Source organism: Erpetoichthys calabaricus, chromosome 4 (genome assembly GCF_900747795.2).
Source record: "Erpetoichthys calabaricus chromosome 4, fErpCal1.3, whole genome shotgun sequence".
In the NCBI taxonomy this organism is placed as follows: Eukaryota; Metazoa; Chordata; class Cladistia; order Polypteriformes; family Polypteridae; genus Erpetoichthys; species Erpetoichthys calabaricus.
This window is the reverse complement of record NC_041397.2, coordinates 290788092-290810272: the sequence shown is the minus strand read 5'-3', so window position 1 is coordinate 290810272 and position 22181 is coordinate 290788092. Positions and strand designations below refer to the sequence as shown.

General features: G+C 35.6%; 1 protein-coding gene across 2 annotated transcripts in view; it reads left to right on the top strand.

Moving 5' to 3' along the window:
• LOC114650948 (coiled-coil domain-containing protein 138-like) overlaps positions 1-22181 on the top strand; it is a 101230-nt gene that overhangs the window by 65020 nt on the left and 14029 nt on the right. For both annotated transcript variants that reach the window (XM_028800899.2, XM_028800900.2), the window contains exon 13: positions 15404-15580. In XM_028800899.2, the coding sequence (XP_028656732.2) occupies positions 15404-15580 (177 nt within the window). The remainder of the gene's footprint in view (positions 1-15403; positions 15581-22181) is intronic.

The window sequence follows — 22181 nt, the reverse complement described above, 5'->3', positions numbered from 1 at the left end:
GTGAAATAACTGGTAATGTTTGACTAAAATCTACAGCGAGTAAAACGACATTAGCTCCTATTTTTTTTTTTACGATCTCTGAGATGTTGCTTTTTTCGGTTCAAGGCTTCATAAGCTCTTTTATGTTGTATGGTGTACTTATCCCAAACCATCATCTTTGAATGTTGCAAGACTTTCGCCTTGTATGTAGATCGGGGTAATTACATTCATTGCATTCCTAGTCTGAATCACAATGTGATTGTATGGGTGGTTACCTGGCACTGTAGGGTTGCCACCCGTCCTTTAAAATACGGAATCGTGCCGCGTTTGAGAATGAAATTGCGCGTCCCGTTTTGAATCAATACTGGACGGGATTTATCCCGTATTTTTTTTATAATTTTTTTTTTAAAGCAGCGTCTCATGCAAATCATCCCACACGCATTTTATGAAGATGCCTCCTTTCCTACTTTTGATTGGGTAATACTTGATGTCATCGTTAGTTTGATTGGTGTTTTTAACTGTCCAGTGAGTAGGGCGTGTCTTTCAACCGTAAGCAGATTTTTTGCAGTGGTATCACTGACCTCGACGACGGCGACGTTATACGTCAAAAATAAATTACGATAAATGACGATTTTAGCGATACTTTATTACGACGGCGGCTACATAGACACGATCAAATAAAAACAAAAAAATCAAATAATCATTCTACATTTTTAAAACGTCGAAAAAACGACGGAATGAAAAAAAGGCCCGCCCGACGACCCACCCATTCCATTTTTATATATATAGATTTATTTATTTTGACTTCCTAATTTAAAATTTACATCACAAATGATTGATCCAGAATGCTTGGTTTTATTACCTATATTGCATATTAAATTAATTTTTGTACCTAAACATTTACACTTTTAACTGCACACTGTTGATTTTAATAGTGTTTTTCTTTTTGTGTTGTATATACAGTATCATTTTACATGAAAGGCATATGAACTTATAAGTTTGACTTGAGGGGGGCATAAGATAATAGGAGTCGATAATGTATTTAAATGTGATATATAAAAATGTATAAAAGTATATTTCAAATTATTTAAAGAGTATTTAGTACTTTATACATGCTGGAATTTTTTTTTGTATTTAAAACTTCCTGTAATTCACCAGTATTTCTGAAATTCTTGACAACTTAATTAAATGTTCCAGCTGTTTTCAAAATATTTAACTAGAATCTCTAAAAATTACAAAAATGTATCAATACATACATTTTCTTTCCTGCTTATCCAGTGTGGTGACATGGGTGCTGGAGTCTTTCCAGGCAGGAGCTAATCCTGAAGAGGTGTAAGCCCAATGCTGGGTACAATTAAACACACAATTACTTGTGTGAAGCCAGTTAACATAATGCTCATCTCTTTGGAATTTGAAAGAAAAATGAATATTCAAAGAAAACACAAACATACATGAGAAGATTGTGAATTATCTAAAGAAGCAGTACTCAGGGCAGGATCTTAACCAGGTCTTTGCAACTGTGAGGTTGCAGTGTTAACCACTACACCACCATACCACGTCAGATTCTAATCTGAAACACATTTTTAAATGTAGAACTAGTTAAGTCAAAATATATAAAACTCCCAAAGTACCAGTAGAACAAGCTTTAAGGAATGGACATAATTATCCATAACAATTACCCACACTATAATTCCAAAATAAAAGACAGTAGCATGTATCTGCACTTTGTCCAGTAGTTCATTCAGTACTACACAAGTGGTCACAAAATCTCACCTATTTACAAAACTCAGACTAGTCTGATGATTATAAAAAATACTTTGGGGGGAAAAAACTACTACACTAAAATTGCTCATTAAATAGAGCAAAAAATAAGACAAAAAGGAATATGTGAAACTGCATCTGACAATAAGAAAACTGTTCCAGGAAGTTTAAAAAAAAAAAAAAAAAAGGGGAAAGGAGATTTGCAGTAGAATTTAAGAAAATTGGCAAAAAAGCTTTGTATACTACTACTACTCCATTTCAAAAGAAAAACTGTAAAAGCATGAAAGTTTTTATCAAAAAAAAAATTACAGATGAGCAGGAAATAGGCAAACGAGATAAATAATTCACCAAGATGTTCACAACATAGCAAAACAAAATTAATTACTACGAGTGAGGGAAAAATCAAACTTTGTGTTGAAGGATCTTTAATCAAGTACTAGGTATGATAAAGACAAAAAAAAGGTTACTTGTTAGAATTTTACCTGTAGTGCGAAAAGTTATCATGTTGTTTAACAATGGGTCCGCACAGTATTTATTTAGTGCTGCAGCTTCATGGATTCCTCACAAAATGTTTTGATTCCAAGGTGTAGTGAGGGTGGTTTCCTGCCTTGTAGCCAAAACTGTTGGGATATTTTCCTGACCCCTGTCACCCTGAATTGGGTTTAATTTTATTGAATGATATGCTACTGTATGTTTAAAAACTTAACAGAGAAATCAATGGAAAATACTCTAGATTAATATTTTACTGAAGTGTTTCTGAAGCTGCAGAAAGGAATTCAGCATGGATCACCATCTTATTACGCAAGTGTATTAGGGCCACGGAGAAGAAAAAAAAAAATACAGACACAGTGAAGAAAAAAAGTATGTGTGTCGACTTTATTCACGACATTTCCACTTTATTCTCACAGTTTATGTCGAGATTAAAGTCGACATGTTGACTTTATTCTTGTAGTTTATTTTGTCATTAAAGTAGAACGTTGTAAACTTCATCCTAAAATCAGTGGTTAATTTACTAGATTTTCTCAAATCCCGTCATAAGTTAATGTAGCACACTAAAAGCTGTGTGTTAAGTGTTCCCCAACCCATGTTAATCGGTTTGTGCTTCTTAAACTGACTTCCTCTTTCAAGAATAAAGTCAACATGTTTATTTTAATCTCGATATAAATGTCAAGATTAAAGTGGAAATGTCGACTTTATTCTCAACATACACTTTATTTTCTTCACTGTGTCCATATTTTTTTTTTTTCCATCTCCTTAGCCCAAATACGCTTCCGTATCTTATTGATGATGTGAAATGCTGAAATAATATTCATTGATCACATTTGTGAACTCCCACTTGTGTTCTTCACTATTTTTTGGGTTTTCCAGATAATAGGAATTATGTTCCACCATCACTTCAGCTCCCCCCAGCTAAACTTGCCTTTTTATGATTAATATTTAACAATTAGCTGCAGTTTTTGGTTCAGGGCTTTGCCCATAACACACTTGTGGCGTCACATGTTTTTCTTTGTAACTTTCTGTTCACACTTGTATATCCTTGCTATCATGTGGCTTGTATATCATATGAAACATAAACTCTTATGTAAGTAGATACTGGCTCACTGTCAGACTTACTCTCTGACTGTGTTTATAAATGTTTGTATTGTGACAGACCCATGGCATCAGTCAAGTTAATAATAGAAATAAATGCTAAGATTAAATAAACATGCACAAAAAAAATCCTATGCATCATACACCAAACATAACACCATGCTATTTATTTTTATCAAAAATAGCTTACTCAACTGTTGGAGGCAACAGACATGCTAAGTCATTGCATGTGGTTAAAATGTGTTGAAGCCGAGCATTTTCTAAATTGTAATAGCAATTACTGAAAATAAGTTAATACAAATAAATAAAAAAACTGAATAGTAAAACCGACTTTTCAGACGAGCATTAAGAGTTGAGCTTGCATTTAGCAGAATATGTGCGATGCCTCTGGACTCGGGCCATCTATATTTAAAATGATTTTAAAGCTTTTGATTTAACATGGTTCAGCAGATTCAACTTCAAAGCTATTTCAAATCTTGAGGACTGTTTTTATTTGCAGCATTTCTAATCAGAAAATTTATATGAAGAATGTGCTGCCTTAGAATTGCTTCAGAAGTGTAGCAACCCCTCATTCTTTTGAAGGTTAATCTATATTCTGTATGTTCCTCATATTGTTACAGTAATGAAAGTTTGACATTTCCTATTAAAAACACTTTATTTGATACCAGTTAATGTTTAGAAACCTTAAATCTTTTTTTTTTTTTTAAAGAGTCTTTGCTATAGAAAGTCTAACATCTATTACTTGTTTTTTTTTTATTTTTATGCTTCCTTGAAATTAAGAAAAAAAACAAGTAAATACAAGGAAATGAACACCATCCACTATGTTCTTTCAAGCAGAAAGTTGACAATTTTGCTAGTTGCTGCCTCATGAAATGATACTAAATCAGGTTTGTCACTGGCTTAATGGTGTATCTCCTAGGCATCCATGCTGGAGTAGTTTCACTCTTATTGCAACCTGCTTGAAAAGTGACGTTGCATCAGTGCACCTAGAACTCCTTTATCCATCCATCCATTTTCCAACCCGCTGAATCCGAACACAGGGTCACGGGGGTCTGCTAGAGCCAATCCCAGCCAACACAGGGCACAAGGCAGCGAACCCACCACAGTAGAACTCCTTTATTCTCTGTACAAATCTTGGAACTATTTACAACTCCTTCAAATGGTAAAATTGATAGTTATGTTCAGCCTTTAAGCAAATCCAAAATAAATGGCAGGAATGTTATTAAAGCATGATGCCAGACAACAGCATAATTAAGCATTTGTTTTAAAAGGAAATAAGAGTTAATTTTGCTACAGTCAAAATAGAATGTACACATTGGATACTTTCAAGAAAAAGGAGGGTATTGAAAATAGTTGGCCATTTGCAGCTTTAACCTAGCCCTGGTTAAGTTCAACAGCAAGTACACAAAAATCTAAATTAATGTTTGGTTTCAGATGGAGTTTTTAATGCTGCCTTTTGTTCTATCATTATTAGTTTTTGCTAGTTTCCCCACTGATTGTCTGCAGTAGCCCCTGCCAGCCTTAATGAGAATATAAGCCTGCTTAGGTCTGTCAAAAAAGCTTTTCATCAACAAGCACCCGAATCAAGTGGCTCACAATATTAAGCTTGTCTAAAGCACTCCTAGTTTATTTTCTTTCAAAACATTCATCAGTGGATTAAAAACAAAAGTAACTGGGAGGTCAGTGTAAGACATGTGCTATGTCTGCAGCAGTTGGTTCTGAGCATTTCAAAATCCTCTTTTTCTAGAGGATTGCACTACAGAGGAGATCTGTATGTCAGTGTTTATGTTTGGTTGCTTGTGATTTATCCTTGATGTGTTTTGAGTCGTTTTAATGTGTAAGTGAATGAGCTGCTGGAACTTTAATCTACTTTTTGCTTTCAACTCAAAGGTGTATCTGGTTTTTGACATTCCTCCTGCATGAGATGCAAAGTTTTATGTCTTTCAGTCTACTAAAGCTGGCTACAGCTAGCAATTTAAAATTGCAAGGCTCAAAGCAACCAAGTCATCCAAGGGCTGTCAAATCCAGTGGTCGCAACAGCCCAAAGTTTTCATTTCAGCCAGGTTCTTAATTAGTAACCAAGTATGGCTGCTAATGGAACGTTCTGGCCTTGTGTTCATTTAAAATGAATGTCTTTTTAAGATTCAGAACTGTCAATTGTGTGTGTGTGTGTGTGTGTTTATTAAACCAGAAAAGAAACAGTAATGAGGCTGCAAAATGAACCAGCAGATGAACATTATACATATCTGATTTAAGGAAATATTTTCAAAGGTAAAGTGAATGTCTGAGAAGGAAGTCTCTTTTGATGCAAGTAACAGTTTGATGGTGCTGTCACAAACGTGAAAATAAGCAGGATGCAAGCACTAACAAAGTATTAGAGTTTTTTTTCCATTAACAACAAGATTTGGCTTCTAATTTGGAAAAAAATAGTTGGAGTGAAAGTGGAGTCTTTGAGGACTGTTTCAGACTCATGGGTTAACTGATTATCGTGTTGTCTTGCTTTGAATTTCTTTGGATGATTACTAACTGTTACTTTCCTAGTGTTGTGTATAATGATTGCTGAGAAAAAAATATAATGTTTTTTAGGAGAATAGCCATTATTTATATTTATATACTGTGTGTGTGTGTGTGTGTGTGTGTGTGTGTATGTATGTATATATATATATATATATATATATATATATATATATATATATATAAAAAGGTATCTGCTGCAGTGTGCTTCAGTGGGGGCGAGCGAGGGGCAAACACAAAACAGCAAGTAACAGAATTAAAACATCCATGTTACTCTCGTTGTATAGTCCATATGGCATTTGCTTAGCAGCATGCTCACAACTTTCAAAATACATGCATTGTTTGCTGAAATATTGACGAGTAGTGCAAGAAACTAAAGCATATTTAAATGGGATCAAGGCATCCCTGTGCATAGTTTAAGAGCTTTTGAAATGGTGTGTTAATTTGTCTGTGTCAGGGTATGGGTCTCAATAATAATGAAATTTGCTACTTGCATTGCTTATAGGTTTTGCTGATTTTGAGCAAAGTTATTCCAGTAGATTTTTCTGTCAAGAGATAATAACATACTACATATGATAGGTAGATATCTATGAACGTATTGTGGCAGAATCAAAATTTTCTCTTTTTGAGTTTTTAAAGGATTTACTTGTCTTAAGCATCCTTGTATGTAATTTGCATGATATATATTATGTGAATTTCCCATTGGGATTAATAAAGTCTATCTCTATCTCTATCTCTATCTCTATCTCATCATTTTATAAATCTACTTATTTACCGAAGTTTACCTTTATTGGACGTACAGGGTAAAATGTCAGACATTAAAAGTGTTTATTTCCTTCAATATAATATATATTTTACATGTTTGCATTTTTTTAAACATTTTATTGAATTTATTAAAAGCAAGTAACATTCCATATAAGCCAGTTAAACTTGAAAACTAAATTCAAATCCACCACCACCCACGAGAAAGAGTACAAGGGCAACAGCCAGAGTAAAATTTTAAGAGTGGGGGTAAAAAAAGGGGAGATTTTTTTTTTTGTTGTTGTTTTAAACATATATTTTGTTGGTTACAAGATCTTGTTAAAGGTTAAAAAGACCCATCCTGACATAAACTTGATTTCAGCCTTTGCCTCTTAAAAGACTGAAATTTCAATAAGGGTGTGAAAATTTTGTGTCAAGATGTGAGACTTTTGTAATAATTTCAAAATAAACTGTTCAGTCCAAACAAAATTTGGCACAGTTATTAAAACTTACATTTTAAACATCCTTGTTGTTTTTGGGCAAAATCATTGTATTACATTTTCCTTTAAGGAGTTAAAGGTTTTGGCATTTTTTTTTTTTCATTCTAATTAATAATACGCTAGTATGCAGTATAATGCTAATAGCACTGCAGCATTGACTTGGGAATGTCATTAGAGTTTTACACTGATTTCTTTGTACCAAATTAATCAGTTTTACTCTGGAAAAACATCATATGTCAGCACCAATTTTCATTCCAAATGAGAACAATTTAATTATGTTCTTCCATGGTCAAATAGCTCCATGATGATGCCATGTCCTAACGGTTTAAGAGTGTTATGCAACCTGGTAGAAAGTATTGTTGAGGTAAATGAAGAGGTTTAAAAATCACATGTAAAAGACTCATTTTTCACTTATAGTGTGAAATACTTAGAGATTAGAAAGTCTTCATATGATGATGTATTTCTGAACAATGAAATAGTATCAGTGTGCCTGGAGTCGGGCTGCTCTGGCCTGTATATGTCACATACAAGAAAGATTCTTAAGGTAATCAATTTCAGCTTAACCTCCTAATAATTTTTAAAAACAAATACCCAGCAAGCATGGCATCATAATGCCTTACAGCCTAAAGTTCACCATGCTTCTCACAGTTGAATTACTTATAATACCTCAGTCTGCATCAGTTCAATTTGTAAGGGACTGAAATATCATTATGAATACGGTACAACTGACTTTCAGGAGTAGCTATCAGGTCTTGCTGAGATCATATTTCATTCAGTGTATCATTACTCCATTTGTAGATGTTTTTAGTAGAATACTATACATATTTGTTTGTTTTGTTCATTCAGTAAACCACCTATTATTATTCCTGGAACTGTTCCCTAGTGTTTTATGCACGTGGTCCCAAGTTCCAGCTGTATGCAATATTGTTCTTTTGTTCTTGAAACAGACAGAGCTTTTGGGATCAAGTCAAGGTTGCATTTATACATACATGTAACAAAAACTCTGTCAGATTCATTTGATTTTTGGCAAGAAAAGTGGAACATTTTTCTCAAATGGTCGAGGTGATCTATTTTCAAAATGTATTAAGTAAATGTTCCTTCAGATTGTGCTGTCACTCTCACAGTTAAGCAAACACTTAAGAGCCACTCTCATGCAGGGTAAATATTATACCCATGAATTTGACAGTTTATCATTTTTAAAGAATGGGATATAAACAAAACTTACTAAATTAAAGTAACAATGTGCAGGATCATTACAAAGAGAGTAGTATTGATCCATGCACCCATATCATGCTGAATGAAAGTATTATTTTTAATCCATTACTGTCCCTTGAACTATTTAGTTTTGGGCGGATGTGTGCAAGAATATTTTGTTTTTGAAGGCCCTTTATGAGTAACTGTTATCGGAAACAAATGTTTCCTGTGTAAATGTGAGGAGGTCCTTCATGTGCCGCCAAAACAGCTCAATCCCGTTGAAGCATGGACTCTACAAGACCCCTAAAAGTGTCTTGTAGTATCTGGTATTTGCAGCAGATTCTCTAACCCATATAAGTTGCAAGGCAGAGCCACTGCAGATTGGACTTGTTGTTCTAACACATCATACAGATGCTCACTTGGAGTGAGATCTAGGGAATTTGGAGGCCAGAACAACAGCTTGAAGTCATAATCATGTTTCTCAAACCATTCCCCAACAATTTGTGCAGTGTGGTGGGACACATTGTCATGAAGAAAATGGTGTTTCCATCAGAGAATACTCTTGCAATGTAATGGTGGTTCTGGTCTACAGATGTTTGGGTATGTAGTATGCCTCACATTAACAACCACATGAATGCCCAGACTCAGGGCTTCCCAGCAGAACCTTAGCCAAAGTTTTATACTCCGTACACCGACAGTGCCTTCTGGTGCCATCTCTTTACCACATAAATGAAACTCACTTACCCAGTTTTCCAAAGGAAATGAGAGTCATGAGACCAGAGAACCTTCTTCGATTGAGCCAAGGTCCAGTTACAATGCTCATATGTCATTTGTATGTTTTTGACAGTGGGAAAGGGTTAGCATGGACATTTTGAGCAGACTGTAGGTACACAGTCCCATACTCGGCAGGGTTCAAAAAATTATTCACATAACTTCAGTTAACATTACCTGTGATTTATGCCACAGTAGCCCTGCTGTTGATATGTACTAGGTGAGGTAGCCTTCTTAGACCTCTCACATCAATTTGTCTTGGCCACCCTACACGCTGATGATGGTTTGTGGTTTTCCCCTTCTCGCACCATGACTGACCGTGAACACCCCCCCAAGCCTTTCCAATGTGGATATGCTCTGACCCAGTCATCTGGCCATAATGATTTGGGTGTTATCAAAATCACTCAGGTGTTTACCCTTTGCCCATATCTTCTGTATTCAATACACTGACTATGAGTACCTAATGTGAGCTTACCATCTAATATGTCACTGACCTTGACATGCACTGTTGTTAAAAGATAGTCAATATTATTCCTTCATATGGTAGTGTTCAGAACGTTTTGGCTCCAGCATATATGTTTATCTACAGTATCTCTCTTTATTTATAGATGATGATAGACTATGAAATCAGAAAGCAAGTACAGTTTATCGAGTTTATTTTCAGGATTTTGGTAGTTCTATAAGCGCTTACACTTTAAAACCTGTGTTGCTGGCTTGTGGTGCTCTCTGCAAGTAAGTCACCCATCCAAAGTGTAATTGTGTAAACTTATACACTATTGCTCTTACCACTGCTAACCCGTGAAGCATAACCACCCAAGTTGTACTATGCTGTTCTTTATATTGTGAAATGAAACTTACAAAATATTTTCTTGGATGACCTCCTGACTTTATGGAATGTAATCCCATTGCTGCTTTTTAACATTTAAGACCAGCCGATGCAAATGAATTCAGTGTCAAACTGTGTACAGTGCTGTTATTTACATAGAGGCTGCTTTTAGTTCTTGTTTATTTAATTTGTAAAAGCTATGTTCTTATAGACTCCAACTTAACAATCTGTAGCACAGGTAGTCCTGTTATAATGAAAAGTCTTCAACAGTATGTTGGAAAGCATGCAGCAAGAAAGTTGTGGGAGTACAACAATGCAGATAATTATAAATACATTGTATAAAGCAGTAATACTACAAATAAAGCAGTTCATGATTTAATATATTTACTTAATGTCATATGAAAATCAAATTGGGTAACCAGTAAGGATGCCAAACATGAGTTGCACACAAATGCTATCTGGTTCTGAGACTGTAATCAATAAAGCGTGTGTAAAGTAGAGATGGTTGAGATGGTCTTATGCTGTGTTGATACCCTCTTTAGTGAGTGGCATATAACTTGTATTAAGTTTAACATATAGTAACTTTTAGTAGCTCAGTTAAAAAATAATCTGATAAGTGATAAAATTTAAAAATCAGTCATATAAAATTTCTTCTGAAGATCTGACATTTGAGTTGTCTTTATTATAGTGGTTAATCTGTTAATAAATATACAATTCAGAACCAAATTCTACACTGGGCCTTGAGTGACCTTGCCAGCTAGTCTAAAGAACAACAACTTGTTTAGCCCTGAATGCTAGCATTGTTATTACGTAAGGCAGCAATACCGTTGCTGCAATGAAACCGGTTGGAATATGTCTGATAACATACTGCCAGCCTACTAGAAGGAGTGGTGCAGAACTGTGCATAAATGGAGATTAGAGTAGAGTTTCCACTTTCAATGGTGCATTCATTTGCTTGATATTTAGTAATAAAAGTCTCAACTTAAGTAGTCCTAAAGTTCAGTCATGTGGCCCACCATAACTAAGTATTCATCCCAGCCACCTTCTGATTTTAACTGGACTCCTGAATTTAATAAACAAATTGTTATTTTCCAGTTTCTGCATTTTGTTATCAATCTAGAAATTACAAAATGTGTTTTCTGTTTCTTTTTAACGGGATTGTAGCAAGCATTTTGTGTGTGTGACTTTAATTATTGTTCTTTTTCTTGCTTTTAAAGATTTTGCTTTTTATATATACTAATACTTTAAACCTTTTTTTTTTTTTTTTTTAGTCAATAGGGGGGCTATGGCCCCTGTTAAGCCACTTGAAGGGTGTTGGGAGGCTCCTCCATTAAAGTGATTATATTTAAAGTGGTGACATATACAGTAGAAGAGTATGCAGGGTGCTGGAGGAAGACGGTTTGTTCCTTAGTTATTATAGATAGAAAATCAGTTACTTGAGTATTCCAGTACAACTGTCCACTTTAAATACCATCAAATAATGAAATGTAGTAAAAAGCAAAAGTAAAAAAGTAAAATATAATAAAAAGTAAATAGAAAATTACATTAACACCTCATCAAAAACAATATTATGAATTACTTTATCCTCTGACTTATATTCTATAAATGTTGCTTTTTTTGTCATTTCTGTTTGCATATTATTTGGGATATCTTTCTCGTTCTCATTTATTGGACGGTTTTCTTTGTTTTTGATTTTTATAATGTGCAGCTCTTTTTTGTTAATTTTCTTTTTTTTGAAATTCATTATCAACCCTTACCACTGTTTTTCTATTATGATCTTCGACATTCTGGAATAGATAATTTGCTTTTCTGCCTTGCCCTTCAACACAGTCGGTTATAATTGCAAGTCAGCAGCACTGATAGTGTCACTGGGTGGTACGTAGAGCGGATGTGTGCAGTAGGAGTAATGATTGGACGAGCGGTGTGGAGGGGAGTAGTCAAGGCTAAATAATGTGGACATGACAGAAAACATTTTTAAATATAATAGAGAGACTTTTATAGTGAAGTAGGTGGTACTTTTGATTGTTCAGTGTCATTTGTGCCTGAGACTGCACTGCTCATCACTAACTGTCTGTATTTGGATACAATTTAGTGAGAAAACTCCACTGGAAATGGCGATTTTAAGAAGAATATGGTAAAGAAAAGTTAAGGGTAAAAATGCAAATTTTTGAATTTGTTAACATGTAAATGTACTAGCATATATTTCTGAGTGAAGAGAAGAAAAATACTCATTAAACAAGTAGATGATTTAGAAATTGGGCTGAACAATTTATTTCTGAAACTGGTTGGAATAAATACCTACTGCTACAGTGGTGCCCCAGGACTGAACTTGGGAACCCATGGTGTAGGGCCAAGTGGTGAAAGGATGGCACAAACCAGGAAAAAAAAAATCTCAAAACCAAAACACCACCATTAAATGAATTGTATTAATTGAGATTTAAACAAGCCAAATAACAAGAGACTATTACCATTTTCAAAGGTCAAAGCCAAGGTGAATAAGCTTAAATCATAAAAACAACCAGAGTAACTATATCAATAATCGTAATCTATACTTGTTTTAAAACCAGGAGTCTCATTTTTAAAAACTTTGCTTGAGTTCGACCATGAAAATTTGCATATGCCAAAACAAAATATGATGTATAATACCAGGCATAGTTTTCTGTGCAGTTTACCTTTATAAATCATAATCATCTTGCAAATATTCATAAATTAATGCTCCTCAAAACTCCTATTGACGTTGCAGATGCCTTTTGTATTAATGGAATGTTGCTGGTTACAGTTAACAAAATCAGCTTAATTCTCGCCAGATGTCCTTTTTCAATACAGTTAATTACTCTGGTTATGTTAAGAAGACTAGGTCTGATGCAAATTGCTTTTTTAAAATGTTATTTATGTTGACAAAAACATGTTATGCTTTATGTATGTACACTTGCACCATAAAAAAAAACTGAATGTAGCACTGGTCAATTGATGACTTCCACCACAGTGGGCATGATGGAGTGAAGGCTGGCTGAGATATTGGCCAGACGTGACAAGAAATAGCCGATTTAAGCTGACAACAAACAAAAATGTTCTTTAGTACAACTACATGGCATTGGATGTCTTTAAAGGGAGCTAAAACAGAGTTTGTATATCATATTCTTTACATTTGAGGTTTAATGTGTTTGTCACATCAGTGCACATTATGATAAGTCAGGGATATGTATTATTATACACACGAGTCATCATTTATCTGGTTTGACTGTGTTTACCTATTTGATCATGTGTGCTGCCAAGATGCCTTATTATGTGTGTGGAAAATATATCAAAATCCAAAAATTTTCAAAGTGCTTCTGGTCCCAGGCATTCTGGATTAGGGAAACTCTGCCTATACTTATTGTTTGTCCAATGCATTCATCCAAAACAAATTACAACATTTCAGCGATACAATTAGTTACATTTCTTTAGTTTTTTCTTTTTTCATTTGGAGCATAGGAAGGTGAAGTGACTTACTCATGGTCATGCACGATCTGAACCAAAGCCTTAACCACCATGCCACACTATTCGTTAAAAACTTCATCTCAAAAACCACATATTAGTGCTGATGACTTGAATCGTGCACTGAAACATGTATGTAGTCACCACAATTTTTAATATATTTTCAAATTTGTTGGAAACAATTATATTGTTTGAATATAATTACATATTCTAAACACAATTATTGGTTCATATGATACCCCTGCTCCTCACTGTCCATTGCATAATGGCTATAAATTGGCCCATGGTAAGTGAGCATACTGTACATATGTAATGGTGTTCTGTTCAGGCCTGGTTTCCGTCTTGCTTCAGAGTCTCCTTAACACTAGAATCACCAGAGCCTACGAAAAAACTTGTAGATCCGGCCCACGTTAAATCCGTTCACACATCTCCGCCAGTGTCTTTTGTCATCTAAATGTGCTGATAAAGACAAGCGGCCAGCAGCCGGCTAATCCATCCCCCCCACCAACTTAGAACGTACACGAACTTCTCCCAGCTCATGCCTTGATTGATTATCTGGGAGTGAAGTGGAGTTTTAGAGTGGAAATAATAGATCATTATTTGGAACACACGCATTTCATGTGTTTTCTGTTTTAACAATGTGTTTACACAGATTACTGTAGAGACAGAAAATTGTTCACATTTTAGTAATAAATGTTACAAAATGTAGGCAATAAACTATAGAATGTGTGAAGCCTGATGTCCAAACATCAAATAAACACTTTCACAAAATGTTCAAGGATGATACAACAGTTTCCGTGGCGTAGCGCGCTAAGATTTGCTTCTCAGAGTGCAACAGTCTTGCCGTGCCTCACAGACCTGAGTTCGATTCCCCGCTGGGGATAAAGTGTTACTTTTTTTTTTTTTTTTCTTTTTAACCTCAAACGGACATAAAATTTATAAATTGGTATGCACTGTCAGTTAATGAGATCGTTATATTTTCATGCGGGATTATCCTTTTAAAATATTTTTTTTAACAATTGAGACTGCAATTAACATGAACAATTGTCCTTATAACTGTTATTTTTAAGATCCATAACACACAGACAGACAGAGCACTGCGTAATAGAGAGACAGACAGGCAGAGAAGTCACTAGATATATAAATAAACAGGGAAGGCACATGTACTAAAACAAAAAAAAAGATCAACATGTGCGTTGTTCCTGCTGCACTGAATAAGCTCACGTGCTCTAACATTACCCCTCCCCCCAATCTGACTCTAAGTAACAGCACAAGTACAGACGCACACCCTCCTACACCTGATTTATCGTAAGAGCATCCCTTATCTACAATGAAGCATTCGATCAGAAGAAAATATGAAGCTGGTTTTAAATTAAAAGCCATCGAAGTGGCGAAAGAAATTGGTAACTGCGCTGCTGCAACAAAATTCATTGTTTCTGAGAAACTGGTGCGAGATTGGAAGAAGCAGGACGATGTTAATTTTTTTTTTTTTTTTAAATTTTTTTTTTTAAGTGTCGTAATTTTGAACGGGTGTAAAAGTCGGGGTCTGATTTTGTGATCGATTTTCCGACTTATACGCGAGTATATATGGTAAACGGCTTATCTAATTAACCAAATTTAAACAACACACATTTTAAATAAAAAAACAAGGACAAATTCAGTTTCACACTCTGTCAACTATGCATTTATTGGTTTACTTTTTTTATTGAAATGTTCTTTTGCTCACTGGCTTTCAGATTCAAAATACAATTCAATTTGATTTCATTTCTGGATTAATTTAAGCTTGCTTTCTGTTTTGAACTCTTTAATGGCTTATTCTGACATCATAATAGTCCGAATAAGCCAGACATAATCAATAATGAGTGAAATACTCGTTCCGAACATTGTTTGGGGGAAAAATGACTTTTGCCCTGCACAAAGTAGATGTCTTAAACAATTAGCCAATTTTATAGTTTGTTAGTAGAAAATCTGTGGAGGCGTTATAAGAGTTTTAAAGAACTTACCCTAAATGAACTAGAATTTTATAATTCATTTGCTTTTCCCATTACAGCAGACTACTTGGCTCAGGCTTTTGACACCTTGTTAAGAGATCTGAAGAATAACGAAGGAAAGTCATTATTTCTAGAGTACCAAGCACTGAATGTTGTTCTTAAACATGCTGGCTCATCATGTAAACGCCTCCCAGTTTCCGCTATGGATGTGATACTACAGATGACTACAGAATCAAGTAAGTATCAAGTAAATAAAGGATTCTTTCTGTTTTTAATTGTATGAAAAGAAGGCGTGGTTGCACTTTTGGGTATTTGCTGTGTATTTTCATGTCACATCATGGTGTTTAGTGCTGAAGAAGGTATTACATACATACATACGTACGTACGTGTGTGTGTGTATAGGTAGATCTATCAATATCAATATAAAAGATGTCTGCTTGGTGTTTTTAGCAGCTTTTCGCTATTACTTAACTTTTATTAAGCAGGCAGTGTGATGGCTAAATGGCTAGGTTTGTGGGTCAAGGTGAGCATATTATTATTTAATCTTGCAATGCTACAATTAAAAACCAAACATATACATCATTTGCACACAGACATAAACAATAGCATTCTAGACTTATAAAATGCCTTAGGATTTTTCTTATTTAAGAAAGGTACTATATGGACTAGACTATTGATATTTTAAATTAAAAATAAATGGATGCTGTTAACCCGTCAACACAAATAAGATTTGGATGTTGCAATGTTTAAAAGCAAGTATTTGTGGCTGACTAATGCTGATTTCTGCAACACAGTGAGAGAGATAGGTTTGCCAAAAATACACACACGTATACTCAAAGGCATTTCTCTTCAAGTTAACCACAACTTGCCATGCATTCTTAAGTTCCTTTTTTTTCAGTTTTATTTATCCCTGGGGTGGAGGTGGCTTCCTGTATCATAAATGTAAGTGTTGTGGTCTGAGTATGAAATATAATAATAAAAAGCATCAGTATTGCTGTTTTTTTTTTCTTGTTTAACAAAAATTGAATTGTGTTTTGTTAATCTTTGATATTACAAAATAAATAATATACACTTGATTTTTTTGGAAAGGAAAATACACAATTTAAATTAAATGATATGCTTCCTAAATATTTTTTACCAAATTTTTTGATTATGCAGGCAAGATTATTCCATAATATGGTGGGGTTTTCCACAATCCCATATCATACTCTGCTTTATTTGTTGGTTTATTATCATGGTGAATACATTTTTCTTTGTGAAGGCAAAATAGGGCAGTGCTCAAAGGCTTTTGATAAATTTGATCCATTACAGTTCCCACATATAAAAATTGAATAATGTAGGGGAGTACAGTGGTAAATTAAAGGAAAACACATTCAAAGTGCAGCCCAGGAAGCACTTCTTCACAAATTGGGTCCTGGGGATTTAAATCAAATATCTTCAAAAATGTGATGTTAAAGTGAATAATCAATGTGCACAATACTAATAGTGTGACACGACCTGCTTAGTTTCAAGATTGTTAGCTGTTGGAAGGCTCTTTAAGGGATTGTATGCATGGTTTTATTGAGCATATTAAATTGTTTAGCGTTTTTTGAAAGCTGTTTATTTCATTTTGGTTTTCTAAAGGAAAACATAGTATCACTATAATATTTTTCTGGGTACAGTATATACTCGCGTATTAGTCCCAAAAAATCGTTCATAAAATCAGACCCTGACTTGTACTCCCATTCAAAAATACGACACTTGATTTATTTATTTATTTTGTTTTACATTTTCTTACTTCTTCCAATCTTGCATCAGTTTCTTAGACACATTGAATTTTGTTGCAGCAGCACAGTTACCAATTTGTTTCGCCACTTCAACGAGTTTTAATTTAAACCTAGCTTCATATTTTCTTCTGATCAAACGCTCCATCACAGATAAGGGATGCTCTTATGATAAAGGTGTATGAAGGTGTGAGATACAAAAAACACTAAACAGTGCAAACGTTGCTTTGCAATAGTTCAGATATTACCGTGTGGTCATGTAGGCACAATACATAGGAAAAAAAAGGCAGTATGCTCCATGGTTACTCTCTCAGGTGGGTGTTAGCATATCATAATCTCTTGGATCAATAGCGTGAGTTTTCCGCATTCGACCTATACGACTGACATTATAAAATACTGGAAATTATACAGTAAAATCAAGCCCCGACATATCCATGGGTGAATTAAAACGCGAGTATATACTGTACGATAAATCCTATCCCTTTTAGATGTGCTCATTAAGCTAGTTGGCACCTCTGAATTAGCCATAGTGAGTAGTTTCCCATCCAAAGTTGATTCTAAAATGTGTAAATGGTCAGTTTTCCAAAACACTGCAACCTTTTGTTGTATTAAATAATAAAAGCAAATTATTTGTTCCATATAGTTTTCTTAAATGTTAACACTTGCTTTCAGCTTAGCATTAATCTTTAGTGTTTGTAGCTTTGAAGAGGTACTGTATCTGTCTTTTTCAAAGATCTTATTTCAGAAAAGAGAAGAGTTTTTATATTTAAAGGAAAATGGTTTTGAACTTCTGATGCAGCAACGCAGAATGTGTTATATACCTTTTATACTGCAGTATTTCATGTGTGCGTTACTGCTTTGCATGCTTGGCTAGCCAATCTGAGCAAAAGATTGCTCTCATGATTCATCATTCTTTAATAATGTGATTGCTTCATTCCTATGAACATATAAAATCACTTAATAAGAAATTTTTCCACTTACTGTGGTTATTTTAGAAAAGTTTTGACATGCTTATTCTGACAATATCAAAAGTAGAATCAGAAGTCATTTAATGTGAAGTATAATAATGAGTTGGAAATCTAAAGAAATTAATAACCATAAGGATCTAAGTATTGCATATGTTTATAAAGCAGAGTTCCTTAAACTATGGCACAGTTGTAGATAGATAGATATAGATAGATTAATTCCAAGGGGAAATTCACATACTTCAGCAGCAGCATACTGATAAAAACAATATTAAATTAGAGTGATAACAATGCAGGTATACAGACAGACAATATCTGTGTATAATGTTAACGTTCACCCCCCCCCGGGTGGAATTGAAGAGTCGTATAGTGTGGGGGAGGAACGATCTCCTCAGTCTGTCAGTTGAGTGGGACGGTGACAGCAGTCTGTCGCTGAAGCTGCTCCTCTGTCTGGAGATGATACTGTTTAGTGGATGCAGTGGATTCTCCATAATTGACAGGAACCTGCTCAGTGCCCGTCGCTCTGCCACAGATGTCAAACTGTCCAGCTGCCTCTCCAGCACACCACCGCATAGAAGAGGGCGCTCACCACAACTGTCTGGTAGAACATCTGCAGCATCTTATTGCAGATGTTGAAGGACGCCAGCCTTCTAAGGAAGTATAGTCTGCTCTGTCCTTTCTTACACAGAGCATCAGTATTGGCAATCCAGTCCAATTTATCATCTAGCTGCACTCCCAGGTATTTATACTGTAGGTCTGCACCTTCTGCACACAGTCACCTCTGATGATCACAGGGTCCAGGAGGGGCCTGGGCTTCCTAAAATCCACCACCAGCTCTTTGGTTTTGCTGGAGTTCAGTTGTAGGTGGTTTGAGTCGCACCATTTAACAAAGTCCTTGATTAGGTTCCTGTACTCTTCCTCCTGCCCTCTCCTGATGCAGCCCACGATAGCAGTGTCGTCAGCAATCTTTTGCACGTGGCAGGACTCCGAGTTGTATTGGAAGTCCGATGTATATAGGCTGAACAGGACCGGAGAAAGTACAGTCCCTTGTGGCGCTCCTGTGTTGCTGACCACAATGTCAGACCTGCAGTTCCCGAGACGCACATACTGAGGTCTGTCTTTAAGATAGTGCTGCTGCTTTGCAGTAAGGAGATTATGGGTTTGCTTCCCGTGCTTTGAGTAGTGAGAAAAGTGCTATATAAATGTAAAGAATTATTATTATTACTATAATCTACTTCTTTATACACAAAAATGGGGTAAGACTGAGGGTGTCTTGTACTTTGGAGGCTGAGGTTTATTCCAAGCTTACTTCAGAATATTTGTTTAATAATGCCCCCAATAAGACAGTAAGCAGATAAGCATTTTTAAAATGAAATAGTAAATATCACAGGCACAATGCTGAGGTTTTTTTTTTTTTTTAAGCTTACAATCCCTCTCTGGGTATTTCTAAATATTATCAGCCTCTCATTCTCTCTCTGTTGCCTCTCATTCTCTCTCTCAGTCCCCTCTGTTTCTCCATTCAAACCAACCTGTGGCTCAGTTCACCTCTAACATTAACATGTGTATTCATTGATCTGATCATGTGCTTAAGCAGAACCAAAATTTTACAAAGGAGATTGGAATTTGCCATCTTGCTTCAACCATCTCACATGCTTACTGCGCTCATTTAGAACTCCACTGACCCTTCCAAATGATAATCCTGTGCAGGGGGCCTGTCATTTCACTGTTTTAATACTGTAGGCTTATGCCTTGGCCATGGATGGTTTATTACATTGTGCTCAGTGTTCCTCCTTTATTTTTTTATGTATTTTTTAATTGTATCGTATTATATGAATAGCTTTAAAAATATTTTAACTTTTTTTTTTTTTTTTGCTTAACTAACACATCTGTTTTCAGGAGCCATTTAAGTGCAGCACAAGGTTGCTCTAGGTAAAAGCCTATCTTGGCAGCATTGTGTGGAAAGCGAGCTCCATTGTAATGTAGATCACACTTATGAGTGTAAAGTAAACTGTCTTTATTTTTGATTTTTACATGGAGACAATTTCCTTTTTTTTTTTTAACCAAACTTAGAGGAAGAGTCAAACAGGAAAAGTAAAACATGAGTGTTTTACTATAAATTCCACATTAAGCCTTTAAATTTCGCCATCCATTTGTCTATGTATTCATCCAACCAGGCAGTTGTCTTAATTATTTATAGCAGGTTGCGTTCTAGTATGTTCTGTTTAGTATGCTTATTTTTCTTGAATGATAGGGCCTTTAAGAGAACTACCAGCCATAGGCAGCTAAGCATTTGATACTTTTGGTACGAATAACAGATGCAGTTAGGACTAAAAAACTGACATCTCAACTGGTACTAAAAAGTGGTGTTTAATTTTGCTTGGGACAAGAGTTATAACATTGAGCATGCATTTGTTTTCACTATTTTGTGAAGGTAGGTTATATGGCTACAAGTATACATTCTTGAAGGACAGTTTAATGACATCTGATTTGTAAAGTGCTGAATGTGGCGATGACTCGAAAATCTAAAGGTGAATGAATGTTCAATATTGGACATACTTAAGAACCAAACCCACAACATAAATACTAGGCGGAAATTAGGTACTGGGCAGTCAAAGCAGTGCAATTTACTTGTCAACCATGTTAAGAGGTAGCTTTATTAAGGGAGCAATACGTGTTTTGCTAAGAAGGGAGAGTATAACAAAAGTAGCCAAAATTGCATATACAGTAATCCCTCGCTATATCGCGCTTCGACTTTCGCAGCTTCACTCTATCACGGATTTTATATGTAAGCATATTTAAATATATATCGTGGATTTTTTCGCTGGTTTGTGGGTTTCAGTGGACAATGGGTCTTTTTATTTCTAGTACATGCTTCCTCAGTTGGTTTGCCCAGTTGATTTTATACAAGGGACGCTATTGTCAGATGGCTGAGAAGCTACCCAATCAGAGCACGTATTACGTATTAAACAAATATATTGTGAGCACGGGGGCTGTTCGCACCCCTAGAGGATATAGCCGCTCCTCAAAAAATGCTGAAAGACTACCTTCACATTGCTCCCTTCCTTGCTGGGCTTACTTGTGGTTGCTTTGTTGCACAATATGCTTCCTGCACGGTGCTTCACATACTTAAAAGCTTAAACAGCACCTGTTGATTTTTGATTGTTTGCTTTTCTTTCTCTCTCGCTCTGACATTCTCTGCTTCTGACGGAGGGGATGTGAGCAGGGGGGCTGTTCGCACCCCTAGAGGATACGGACGCTCGTGTAAAAAATGCTGAAAGACTACCTTCACATTGCTCCCTTTTTTGCAGCTGCTTTGTCAAGCGACAGGCTTCCCGCACGGTGCTTCGCATACTTAAAAGCTCGAACAGCACCTATCGGTTTTTGATTGTTTGCTTTTCAGTTTTTGATTGTTTGCTTCTCTCTCTCTCTCTGTCTCTGACATTCTCTGCTCCTGATGCGCACTCCTTTGAAGAGGAAGATATGTTTGCATTCTTTTAATTGTGAGATGGAACGGTTATCTCTGTCTTGTCATGGAGCATGTTTAAACTTTTGAAAAAGAGACAAATGTTTGTTTGCAGTGTTTGAATAAGGATCCTGTCTCTCTACAACCTCCTGTGTTTCTGTGCAAATTCTGGATTCTGGAACGCAACCCCCGCGATCGAGGAGGGATCACTGTACTTTAACAAATGTTTCCCAAGTAATTACCTTTATTGTTTGTATGTTAATCACACTTCATAAATATAACCCAAGAAACAGTAATACACCCACAGATAGTACATATTGTGTCATATCAGTGCTATGCAGATGATACACAGCTGTACCTGTTATTCCCGCCAGAGGACCACAATGTATCCATTACAAATTGGCATGTCTCGTTGATATTGCAAACGTAATGAAGAAGCACCATCTCCAGCTGAACTTGTCAAAGGTGGACCTCTTTGCTATCCCATCCAGTCCGTCTGTTCAACACCCTGTCTCCATTCAGCTCTGCTTATTATTGCTAAAACCTGCCTCAAGTGAGTATATCATCTTGGGGTGGTGATTGATGACCAGCTATCCTTCACTGGCCACATTGCATCTGTCTCTTGTTCACACAGATTCATCCACAA